Source organism: Sylvia atricapilla, chromosome 5 (genome assembly GCF_009819655.1).
Source record: "Sylvia atricapilla isolate bSylAtr1 chromosome 5, bSylAtr1.pri, whole genome shotgun sequence".
NCBI classification, from domain to species: Eukaryota; Metazoa; Chordata; class Aves; order Passeriformes; family Sylviidae; genus Sylvia; species Sylvia atricapilla.
In genome coordinates, this window is record NC_089144.1 from 50,376,173 (window position 1) to 50,389,330 (window position 13,158).

Here is a 13,158-nt window from a genome sequence, read left to right on the forward strand (position 1 = left end):
CTTTGCAAGGAAATACAATGCAGAGCAGGAGAAGTGGTGGTCAGCTCTCCCACATGATGTCCCAATTCTCTTTGGCATCTGCAGCAGCATACCATTGGAGATGAAATCAGTGCAAGGAACAACACCAGTGGAAAACTGTGCTGCAACAAACCAGAAAAGCAGGGGTTTATAGAATTTTTTCATAAGCAACTTTTCCCCTCTACATAAAACACATACCTGACCTTCTTGTCTTTCACTTGAGCACTCTTAAACTGTCAGACTGGTATATTTCTGTTTTGAAGAGAAAGCTCTTTTCTCTTCAAAACTTCTATGACACACAATACCACAGAGAATAAGGAGAATATTGCCTATGCTTCCTTGAGATGATTGTCAGGGTAAAGGAGAATGAAAAGTAAAGACAAAAATGAAGAAAGCTCAAAACAATTTATACAAAGTCACCATTACTAGAGTAATGCAGACATTAGAATCACAGAACCACAGATTCAATAAGGCTGGAAAAGACCTCAAAGATCACTGAGTCCAACCTTTGACCAAAAAGAAGTAATTTCTGTATATTAAAATCTGAAGCAAATATCTCTGGTAAAGCATGCTTTCATATAAACACAAAAACTACAGTTCCCAGAGCAAACATATATTTCCACTAAGCCTTTCCAGTCTTAAAGTGTATGATGGGTTTAAAGGTAAGAAGGGATGTATTTTCCTAGAAGTCACTTAAGTTTTGTGCTATAAGGCTTCTACTTTATGCCTGGTAATAAGGTTTTCAGCCTTGATTCTGGAAAGAGCTAAACATATCTGTAACTTTATACACACACACACTTCTATACACACATCGTATTTTAAACAAACAAAGTTGACAACAAAACTCTTACGAGCTTTAACAGTAGAACAGCAGTTTCCCAAAGGCTGTACATTACATATAATTGCATTGGAGTCCAAGGTTATGGTCAGTAGTGTATAAACATGGGCAGAACTGTTTGCAGGATTAAGTGCCTTTGATGTCAGCTCTAGTAAAAGATGTTTAATAATTAAATGTATCAAAAGAGGCTTGAACCGGCATATTTTTTACACATATACCTAACTTGCCTAAATGGCATTAATAAGAAAAGCTCCCATGATTACTTAAAGCGCAGCAACTTTATAAAAGGGTTTGGTTTTTTTTTTTCCTTTTCTAAAGTGAGCATTTTATGCATACTCTGTTATTTACCATATGCATCTTCACAGTACCAGCAGAAATCTCAAATACAAATCTTGTCAGAGATCTTATAACAAGGTCATAATCAAAGTATTCCTATTATAGATGATGGAATAGCCACTCTGTAGCAATATAAAAGAACAACTGTTAAGAAAAACAGAGAACTGTGTGTTAAAACGGTGCTATGGAGAATAGTTAGCTTGGATGATGATGATGATGATGATGATGATAATAATAATAATAATAATAATAATAATAATAATAATAATAACCACCACTGGAAAAACAGTGGAATTTTGTGAGGAAAAGAAAACTTGAAAGGGAAAGCAGCAAGCCAACTCCAAAGTCAGTCATGGTGAAAGAACACAGGGGAGCAGTGGGCACGTGGAATGGATATTCAGACCAAAGGAAGAGAAAGTTGAAAATACCATTCTTTAAGCCTTTTATTATTAATTGAAGCTGCAGTATTACCTAGACTTATATCACGACCATTTATACTAGGATATTAGTCCGAAGCAAAACCTAAAGGGAAAAAAAAATCCAACCCCAAACCCCAACTTTGGAAGCCCAGAGTGCAACCCACGAGTTCCCGAGCAAAGAGGGGGAACCCAGCCCTTTCTCTGCCAGGAAGAGAACTGCAGACCCTACCAAAAGAAAGGGCAATAACCCCAAATCCGCGCTGCCCGGGGGCCGGGGGGGCCGTGCGCGTCTGCAGCCCCGCGCTGACGATGCCGCTTCTCTCTCCCCCTCTCCCGGCAGAAGCTGGCGGTGCTGCTGGGCAGCGGAGCCGGCGGCGGCGCCAAGCCCGGCGTTGTCCCGGCTCTCCTCCCGGCTCCTGGCGGCGGCAGCCCCGGGCACGGCCGGCCCATCGCCGCGCTGCCGGCCCCGGCGCCCATCGCCATGGTCACGGCCGCCCTGCACGGCGGGATGGGCGCCGAGCCCCCGCGGAGCGCGGCCAGAGTTGTGGGTGCCCAGGTACGGCCGGGAGGGAGGGGTGGGGACATGGAGGGAAGGAGCAGGGAGGGATGGATGCGGCGCTGCGGACGGGTGGCCCCTGGGCGGGGGGCGTGAGGGGGCTCCGGGCTCGGAGGAGATGCCGGGGGAGACCCGTCCCGGAGCCGGCGGGGTGCGGAGCTCGCCCCGCCTGTGCAAGGGAGGGTTCCTGCCCCGGGGCTGGGCCCTCGGGAACCTCGTGTGAGCCTCCGCACCTCCCGTGGCCACCTCTCTGGTTCAGAAGCAGTTCTTAAACCTCCCGAAGTTTTCGTGGCGAAATGCTTGCGGGGTGGAGGAGCTCCTGGCTGTTTCAAGTGCCCGCAGTACGGTGCTGGGACCTGCCCTCGCTGAGGCACAGCGGGGCTGGCGGCTGCGGCCTCCAGGTCCAGACGCATGCACGTGTTTAATGTCGATGATCATGGTAATTAAAATATTAAACAAATGGACTTAGCGAAAGGAGATCAGAAGGGGAAGGGGTGCTGTTCGTTCGCTGCACACCGTGTTTTGTGCAGTCCTTTAACTGAGAAGATTCGACTCCGGTCATGCTGTCTGTCAGGAGACGGAGGTGATGCTGATGAAACTGAAATGTGACAAAGCCTTTCCAAAACTTTGTAAAGAGGGTGTAAGGTATAATTGCTCACATGGAAAACGTGGATTTCTTTTCTGCTTTCTGAACATAGGGGCTGTGTTAGTCTGGGAGTTTTTTGGTACTCTGATTTCCCTTCACCGGCTCAGGATATGAATCTCTAAAAATCAGGAAAGGAGGACCTGGGATGGATAAAGGCAAACTGTACCGGAAGAATTTTTAAAGTCGGGGTTATGTTGGAATGCATGAGGCTTTTTAATACCCAGGAAGCCCCTTCCTAAGCATCATATGGTGCATGACCATCACCTACTGCATCCACTAACATATGGAGAGCGCTTCCAATCACTTTGGAAACCAAATTATCCTGTCACTTTTTTTCTGGAGAGACAGTGTTCTGTTTAGATGTTACACTGAAGTATCTGTCTGGGGAATTGGATTTTGAATATCCATTATGTAATTCATGCTGGGTAATTTCCTTTTTAGAAGGTATTGTTTATGCTTTATTGAAAATATTCTTGACGATATCCTAGTAGATATCTCTTAGAAACCTGGAAAATAACTATATAAATGATAATAATGTGAAAGATAAAAGTTTCAATATTACAATGGTCTATCATTTTGTGAACGATTATCCTATACAGTTACTGTCAGGAGCCATTGGAAAAAAAGAATCAAAGCAGTGAGGGAAGAAGCTTGAAATATAATTTAATGTGTTTAGACCAAGTAGTGAAGCAACAGTCCCAGGTGCTGGAGAGCAGTATGAGTTAGAACATTAGGCTACAAACTTTTCACTTCTTCAGGTGTTGTTGGAGGAAGACTTTCTAACTTGCTGTGATATTGAATCATCCATCCTCCTTGCCATTTATCCTTTCAAAAGGGCAAATGGGTCCCAGTTCCACCTTCCACATCCCCAAACATGCTGGGCTCAGTGGTGTATTGCAGCCTGCTGGAACCAAGCACTGATGCTCCTGCAAGTTTCTATTTTACATGCCCTTAAATCTGAGGCAGCATTTGTCCTGGCATTGCAACTTTTCCTTGCAAGGAGCAGCTTCATTTCAAGCAGAGGTTTGCTGTTGTTGGACCAGCATGGGAATGTTGACCAGCATTTGGGGTTTGCCTTGGTTTTGCTAGAGGAAATGGTCTAGTGTTTTTATTTAAAGATGTCTTCACATTGCAAGTTTTCATCAACTGTAGTTTTGTGATTTAATATCTCTGATTATGTTTGTAATTTATGAAGGAAGAAGCTGAGGAATGGCAAGTTTCTAAACCAGAGGACTGTAGCAATTTTGTCTTTTTCAGAACAGTCAAGCATGGATAGAAACAATAAGAAATACTGAATTGCAGAAATAAAAAATGCAAGCTGACCATTGGTCCTAAACTGTCATCAAGCTTGGTGCTGGATTGCATGTAAATTATCACTTCTCTACCCAAATTAAACTTGTTTTTCAAGATTTATTTTTTTTGGGAATATTAAAAAAGAATCTATTCTTGCTTCATACTCAGTATTCTTGAATGTTCCTGGAGTGTTAATCATGAATCAATAATAGTAACACCTTAGCTACAAGCACTGTAGTGTCAGAGGGAAATTTCATTGCTGACATTTATTAATAAGCATTTACTATGTCCTTTTTTGGGAGGGGGTTCTTTTGTGATGTTGTTAGTGCTCAGTAAAGTTGTTAGTTTTGTTGTGTTTTTTTTCTACAGAAATTGTGTGTAGTCCATAAGATGGAAGATAATAGATCTCTGCAAACTGGGCTAAGATGGCAAGCTGACTGTTGTAAATGAGATTGCTGGTGTAGTGTGGTCTCTCCCTCTGCATCTGCAAAGTGAGGGAAAGGGCAAGGGCATGAAATGTAACGTTACGAGTGTCTGAACATTGGTTTCTGCTTGAAAGTGTTTAGAATATCAGGATGTGTATATGGTCATCATCTCATGGAATATCTAGCAAGAAGAATGAAATGCTGAATGAAACTCAGCAGAAAAAAATGGGACATCAAACATGATCTAAATACAGAACTTTCAAATACAGATAGGATTAAATGTAAGTTTGTCACAAAAATTTCATTTGGACAGCTGCAAGTCAGCGCTTTCATTTTAGGCTGTTGTTCACCCAGCAGGTTTTTAAAGTCATTTTGAAATGTTGACTTAATGGAAACCATGTCTGCATTGGAAAAAGTATCTAGGTAAAGAAGTGCATAACAGATGCTAAAGGATTGTTTAGGTACATATCACATGGTTTATTAGAAGCAGGATATATTGTGAGATTAAAAAGGGTTGAAGTGTGTAAGTGTTGGAAATGGTGAGCTGCAGGAATCAGTGCTGGGTCTACACTGTTTCCTGGCAGCCTTTCAGTGTCAGTCCCATGTGTGAAGACATGATGGATGGAGCTACACTGATGCAAGGGTACAGACAGGGATATCATGAGTGGAGCTCTTGCTCACACTTCAAGGAATGAAGCTTAGAGCTTCATTTGGATGATCTGGAGCAAGTTATATTGGCTAAAGCAGAATTTTATGGCATAAGCTGAGTTTTGCTGGCATATGTTGTATACATGATAGGTGTGCTTTGCTTTTAGAGAATTTCAATTGCTGTTTTGTAGAGAGAATGCCCTGGAGCTACTGGGTAGGCAACAGTATGCCTGTACCTACAACGTACTTATAAGAAGATTTTTATATAAGCCTCTCAAATTTTATTTTTATTGTAGTGATATTTATGTGGTATTTACCTTTTCCTATCCTCACCACCATTTCCTGACTGAAAGCAAAATCTGGGGTTGCTTTGCTGGAGGACAAAGTCCCATCTGCTGTACCGGAAGAATGTACCCAGTAAAGAAAATGCCCCTCTGCTGCCTCCTCATTCTCTTCTAACTAGCAAATTTGTGGGCCAGCAGTCATCCCAGGGTCTAGTTTGGGGAAATCAGAAAGCCTTTGGCTGTTGGAAAGACAGTTGGATCAGGCAGTATTGGGAGCAGAAGCAGAGAGGGGGAACATTGCCGTCGGACCCCTTGGCTGCATTTCAAGATCTGTGCTGAAAGACAAAGGTGCTGGAAAGGCACATCAGCACTGGGCCATGGAGCAGCAGGACACACACACAGACTGTCTGGAGCTCACTGGGATCTCTGTCTCCAGTGAAGCTCTTACAAAGCACCTTAAGCAAGGCCCTGACTCCCTGTCCATCACGACTCCACAAAAAGCACCAAACCTACGTCCTGGCCTTCTCTGTACTTCCCTTCCCACACATGTATTCCCTGGGTCAGCTGGAGAAAATGTGGCAGTTTCCCCATGCACATGTACCTTTGTGTCCCAGGACTTTTCCATACAGATGGGATCTTTCAAAGCGAAATACAGTATCAGGATTTATAGGGCTATAAATTCTTGGCAAGATAGTAAACTGTTGTCCACAAATGCTTCATTAACTCCTCAGCTCACAGAACTACTTGTGTCCCTGTTTAGACTGAGCAGACAACAAGGGTATCCATTTATTTTTTTCAGGAAATGTGGCTTTTATACATGTAGGAGGATGCTCATATATACCTGTTAGTTATCTGTATATTCAATTTACCAGGAAAAAATGCATCCTGGAACTTCAGGAACATACTTTTGCCTACGATGGCCATTTTTCAGAATAATATATTTGTAGAATGATGTATTACCTTTCTCTTCACCATCCTACTTAATGTGCTTCACTGTGCTCTTTGTAAAAGTACTTCCTCCATAACTGGAAACCTGCCTGTGCATATGACTAAGTCTTTTTGGGTTTTATTTATTATTTGTATTGCAGGAGTACTTACAGGTTTTATTTATAGAGGTATTTACCTGTATTGGTTATGTGGCTATATATAGGTTTTTTTTGTTTTTTTTTTTTTTTTTTTCCCTAGAATCCGTGTTACTACAGCGCCTGAAAACATGGCAATAGTTAATTTATCCTCACAATATGGAGTTAGTTATTATTCCATGTTTTACTGTGGGAAAAGCGAGAAATAAAGGATCCACTTATGCTGGTCCCTTTGTGCTTCTCCATAGGAATCTCACAGGGCCTGCCTTAGGCAGGATCCCTGTATTGGCAGCCACAATACTGGCGTTTTTGCAATTTTGAGAATGCCTCAGACATGTCCATGCTGCACATGGCATCCTTGGGAATGACTGTCTAACAGTCTAACAAGTCCTTGGATCCTTCTATGGCCCCCTTTAGCCTTTGCTGTAGCTCTTTGTCCATGTAGATCCATGTGCTGAAATGCAGGTGGAAATTATAACTAGTGGGTACAAGTAAGGACAAAAGATCCAGAGGATCCACGCAAATCTAGGGAAAGGAAAAATAAAGACATTTTTCTATGGATTATGGCAGGCTTGATCATGTTGGCCATCGCCAGAGCACCAGCATCCCACTGGGATCAGAGTCTGTGATTGCTAAAAAATTTTGTTTCTGGGCTCCATGGCTCCTGCTCTTACTGTGTGCTACAACTAGTGTTCAGTGTTCTTTTTCTTCAGATCTGTATTGGTCAGTGATAGCTGATGAATTTCAAGATACTGAAGAGATTTGTTGAGGGCTTACTTGAGCTTTGTTTTATCAGTCACTGTGTTGGTTTCTGGATGTCTGTCCTGGAAGAACAGAGCAATGATTGCCCTGTGTGTGTAATAGTTCCTATTGACTTTCCCTGAATTGTTCTGGATTTTATGGCTTCCTCAAATGTGAAACAGAGGCTGGGTTTCCTGCTGGGGCCTAAATAGGGCTCTGAGCTTTCTGCTTTTGCTGGTCTGTGAGAGCAACATGGCGTGGTAACAGTGTTCTGTTCAAAATAACAAGAGGAGAAAACTCTACAGAATGCCAGTGTTGTGGAGATTTTGGACAGGTAAGTACTGACCGTGCCATCATGGCTACAGTTTCATATAGCACAGTTGTTGTAAACAGAGGAATTCTGAAGTATGGTCCTATTAGAGGGTACCTTCAGGAGATATGTGAAAATATAGAATAGGAGAGGTGACTTGGCCAAATTCAATTAAGAATAATAATAAAGAAAAGCACTCAGCGAGTAGGAACCCCAAGGATTAACCACTCCATTCACCATCCAGTGATCAATTCTTGCCATTTGGGCTTTAATTTTAACTCTACCATTAGAATGTTGTAAAGAGCATGGTAATTTTAGGAAATGGGTTATAGAGTGTGTGTAACAGATTCTGGTTTTATCTGCACCCTCTTAGTTGCAGGTTTATTAAGGGAGGTTCATGAATTTATTCCATATTTGAATATGGGTATCTAAGAGCAGGATTTGGCCTTACTATTCTGATGTGTACAGTATAAAAGCACTTTAAAATTTGTATTTCTTGCTAAATAGCATAAAATTACACCCTTTCAGATTAATTAAACCATTTCTCAATGCTGGTTGCTGTTGATGGTGTATTTAAATGTCAGATTCACAAAAAGCACTTTTGCTTCCTGATGATAAATGGTTTCCTTTTAAATATCCCAGATATATGAATATGGTCAATGCATCTAAAGCGTGTGGATTTCTATTCTGCTCAATCTGCATTTCCACCTGGGTCTACATCAGGGTTCAGACAACCAAAGATTGACTAAAGACTCTCAGGAACAGAATAAAACCTGATTAGGGCCTATATGGTATTCCTTACACAGCCAAAAATTTCCAGTGAAGGCAGGAGAATATTCAGCAGGGAAGGTAAGTAAAAGTGGACTTACACTGGATAAGGAGTGGATAAGTTAAAGTAGACTGTCTGATACTTTGTTGTAAAAATCTAAGAGCAACTTTTCCAGATTTGTTTCTGTGAGAACTGTCAAACAAACACCCTGCTGGAAGAACATTAATGACCAGGGAATAATTGTGAGTCCCAGTTTTTGGAGACCAGACCATGGTTGTTGTCTGCAGCATTTGTGTCACTTGAACATCCCATCTGCAGGTCCATGTGCAGTGGGGGGTGTAGGAATGGATATGCTGCTTAAGTATTTATGGAATTAATTTTCTTCCTGTGAGTGTCTGGGAAGTGTCTCTACTGAGGAACACAAGCACAAGGAACTCAAAACTACTTCAGTTTTGTCAGTGATTCTTGGTCCTGCAGAAGAATGGTGGAGGTGTCAGCACATTTGTATGTCTAGTCCTTACAGCCAGAAGTACTTCATTGTCCTGTCTTTAGAGAACTGAACAGAAAAGACCAGGATGGAGGAGGGAAATGCAATTGCTCCAATTTCATGCCTTTACCTGGGAGCAATTTTAAAGAAAGTTTTAAAATTTATGAGTATAAGAATTTAGAAGTGTGGGCAGCAGAGGAGAAGGGGATTCTGCCCTTCTGCCCTGCTCAGGTGAGACCCCACCTGCAGAGCTGCCTCCAGCCCTGGGACCACAGCATAGGAAAGACTTGGAGCTGTTGGAGCAAGAGGAGGAGGCACCAAGATGATGAGAGGCATGGAGCAGCTCTGATGTGATGAAACCCTGAAATTCAGATTGCTCAGCCTACAGAAGAGAAGCTTTGGGGTGACTTAATTTTCTGAAGGACCCAACAAACAAGGTGAAGACAGAGTTTGGACAAGGATCTGGAGTGACAGGACAGGGGAGAATGGCTTCAAACTGACAGAGGACAAGGTTAGATGGGATACTGGGAAAAAAACCTTTTCCCTGTAAAGGTGCATGGGGCACTGGCCCAGGGTGCCCAGAGAAGCTGTGCCTACCCCATCCCTGGAAGTGTCCAGGGTCAGGTTGGATGGGGCTTGGAGCAACCTGGGATAGTGGAAGGTGTCCCTGCCCATGGCAGGAGGTAGGACGGGATGAGCTTTAAGGTCTTTTCCAACCCAGGCCTCTCTGGAATTCTGTGATTCTATGGCTATATAGGCATTCCCCTTATGGAAGTTTCTGTGATGTTTTTATACATCCTTATATATTACCCATACAAACAAAGTTCTGAGTCCCTTGTTCTAACACTGAGAGTTTTTAGCACATTATTGTTTTGACGTTAATCAGAGTAGCTCCCATGGAGAGCTTTGATTCACTTCAGAAAAGCAAAGAACACTCTAAAATGATAATACACTGTAGCTATTTCATTGTAATTGGAGGCTGTCCGTGCTTCACAGAAATTACCGGACAAGCATTCCTGAAAATGTCAGAGTTTTCAAGTTAGTTCTATTCAAAATGGGGGAACAAGAATGTGAGGGGATGGATAGAAAATTTGAGGGCTGTGATTCACACTTGAAGTGCAGTTTATAGTAGTGAAAGATGAGCAATTTCGGGGCTGAAGAAATCATCTCCTAGGTCTTCTTCAAAATTATAGGATGCATAAACAGGTCTACTTATTCTATATGTGCTGTTACTTTAATAAGAGGCACCACTTTAGGAAATGAAAGTCTTTGGGATATTGCCAAATGTCTTAGCTCCAAGGTGGGGTTTTCTCATTTTCTGCAGGGTTTGTGGGATAGTTGAATAATTTGCAGGAGTCTGTTTGATACCAGACTGCGAACTCTGTGTTTATCTTCTTTCAGTATTCATATTGCAAATACAGGCATGTTAAGATTTCCTGTTGGTGTTCTAACTGTATCAGGATTTGGCAACTGGTCTGCTATTAATCTCACAATGTGTATTTGTGTATATTGAAATTTACTGGAAAACTGTATCAGGAAATCCGGATCTTCTACTACATGTATAAATGTGGAGGGGTTGGTGAGAGAGATGGGAGAGAGAGAGTAGATGCTGTAAACACAGAGTGGTGAGGAATATCCAAGTAGCAAATAAAAATATCTTAGAAGTCATTCCTGACAATAATAAAGGCAGCAATTTTATTTCATCTGTGGATAATAAACTTGTTTCACATTGCAGAATAAGTGGCATTTATGTAATATTAATATTTATTAGTACTTATTGATGTTAGGGTTTAGTTGTTCTCTTTTCCTCACATCACAGCCATTTTATAAAAATTCAAATTTAATTGCTACACAATAAGCAATTAAAAGTGTTTGTGTGAGAGAGAAGAAACTAATCTCTGTGTGGAGATATTCCTATAGAGAAGGACTGACCCTCCCTGACTGGGAATCTGGAGAGTTGTGCTCAAATGATGGAGTTCCGTTTGCACTAGTTAAGGATTTGGCTCTTTGAATGCATATTTCAGCCCACAGGCACTGTTTTGCTGCTCATATGGGAGTGGTTTGCATGGGTTTGCTGCCTTTTAATGGGGTGTTTGTATATCCCTTGCTTTGGCTGTGGGCAGTGCCTCTTGAGGAGTGAGACTGTGCAGTGGCCTTTTTGTGTGACATGTGAAGGATTGCCAACTTGGGGGATAATGTGAGTCAGAAAGTGCCTGATCCAAATTTAACCAACTTTGTTCATCTCTAAATTTAGAGAATAGCTGAATGGCAAGACAGATATATTTCAATTTCCATCAGTGACAAGGACAGAGTGTTGGCGGATGCCTGTTAACAGCTACAGCATGTGTTTTTGATACTCATATATGTGTGTATGGGTGGGAAAGGACCAGTTACTTTTACTTTTCATGAGCCTGTTTCTTCTTTGACTGCTTTTAAATCGCTCTTGGGCTTGATGTTCCTTCCGTGCAGATAATTCTTGGGCAGATGGTACGCTGTGGTCTTGAGTCATGTTTCTGCCCTCTTGAGTAGAAAGGCTTGCATTGGACTTGGATTTTTGTCATTATGAAAACCGAAATATAGACCCTTTTAAAATAAGGCAGGCACCAGGCAAGGTAAGACGAACCAAAATTCTTTCTGTCAATCTTACTATCAGGCTTCAATATCTATAATTTCAGAAAACGGTTTCAAGTTTATCCTCCATTTGAGCATTACTCTGAGTTAACATGTATATAATTCACATGTCTTCAACAGGATTAATCATATCCATGTTCTGTGCAGGGGTCTTAATCTTTTTGACTGTTCTAATTCTTTGGCCAAATATTGCCCTTGGAGATTTGACCAGTGAAAGCAAGACCATGTCCCCACTGCTTTTGTGTAAGGCATTTAGTTAATGGGTATGGCTGCTTGTTTGGGGGGTTTTCTCTGTGAGATCTTTATTATGGACCTCTGTGTAGCCTCTTTTCCCTCTTTTATTTTATTAGGACGCCAGGTCAGTGACTTGTGTCATCAAATTTGCACGTGTAGTGATGGATTGTGATATTACAGACAATCTGATTGTTGCATCCCTCACTGAATCAAACAATGAGACTGGCTGGGTTGCAGATATGTTCATTTTTATTTGCAGGATTGCTGCAATAGCAGTGACTGAATAGGTAATACTAGAATGTGCATGACAGCTTTGATAGGATTTAAGCAATGTTGTGTTTCCTGTAGTTTGCTGAACTGGTAGTGATGATTTAAGGGTCTTACCTTAAAAGTTTACTATCTTTCTGGGTGGAGAATAAACCCACAAGTCAGCATTATTTAATTTAATATAATATTAATTTTTCTTTGAATAATATCTTGGTACACTAAGGTATTTCTTAAAGAAAGATACTGTAGCATAGTAGTAATAAGAATACTGTAGAAATTCGGCAGGGATAATATGATTTTAGAACACTGTATATGGTAATTAGAATTTGCTCTAATGAAACCCCACAACCCCACAAATTTGCTGATTTCACATTTTCTTTAGAGTGAAGCATTACTATATTCGTTTTCTCTCACACTTGTCTTTTCATAATATAAGCCAATCATCTATATTCTGTCGACATGCGTAATTTTTAGCCTTTCCTGTAATATGAGAAACTAGATATTGCATTTGTTGTTATTGCTAGAAAAGGACAACAAGCCCAACCTCCCTAATAAGTATGAAAAGATAAAAAGCTTCAGGTTTCTGCTATATCTGTGTTCTTAAGTGGGTTTCAAAGCCAGTATAAGTGGCCTTGAACCATCACTGTGGTCGCTCAGAATTGTCAAGTCTTGAGGAATATGACTAACTCTCATTCTTCTAGCCTCAATCCAGAAATTGGTTTTGAATTTAGACGTTATTACATTAAACCAGAATTAATTTATATCTCGGTGTATTGTGATGTGTTTACCCTTCAGTAAGGCAGAGTTTATCAGCCTTAATAACAAAGTATTTCCCAGCAAGTTATATGAGCGTTGTCAAATTTGTGAGTTAGGAATATCTCCACTGAAGTCAGGTCTAGAGAAGCTTTATTTGTACCAGAAGAATTAATCTACAAGATATATCACTAGCATGTCTTTCACAATTTTCCTGATGTCAGTACAATAGTCTTGGCAAGCTATTAGTGATTTTTATTGTTGTTATTATTACTATTACATTTTTTTAAAAGGGATGTTTAATAAGAAGAGAACTCCACCCCTTTTTGACGTGTTGATCCTAATTTTTACATCTTTTCAATTTGCATTATGAGGGTGTAGAGAGTACAGAACTTTCATATCTGTATGTAGAAGATAACTG

The 13,158-nt window shown here is 41.1% G+C and overlaps 1 protein-coding gene across 1 annotated transcript in view; it reads left to right on the plus strand.

Moving 5' to 3' along the window:
- Positions 1-668: 668 nt before the first annotated feature.
- The window catches only part of LOC136361954 (PHD finger protein 21B-like), a 61,989-nt gene continuing 49,499 nt past the window's right edge, over positions 669-13,158 (plus strand). The window contains exons 1-3 of the mRNA XM_066320235.1: positions 669-680; positions 1,952-2,167; positions 2,427-2,606. Of these exons, the coding sequence (XP_066176332.1) occupies positions 669-680; positions 1,952-2,167; positions 2,427-2,606 (408 nt within the window). The remainder of the gene's footprint in view (positions 681-1,951; positions 2,168-2,426; positions 2,607-13,158) is intronic.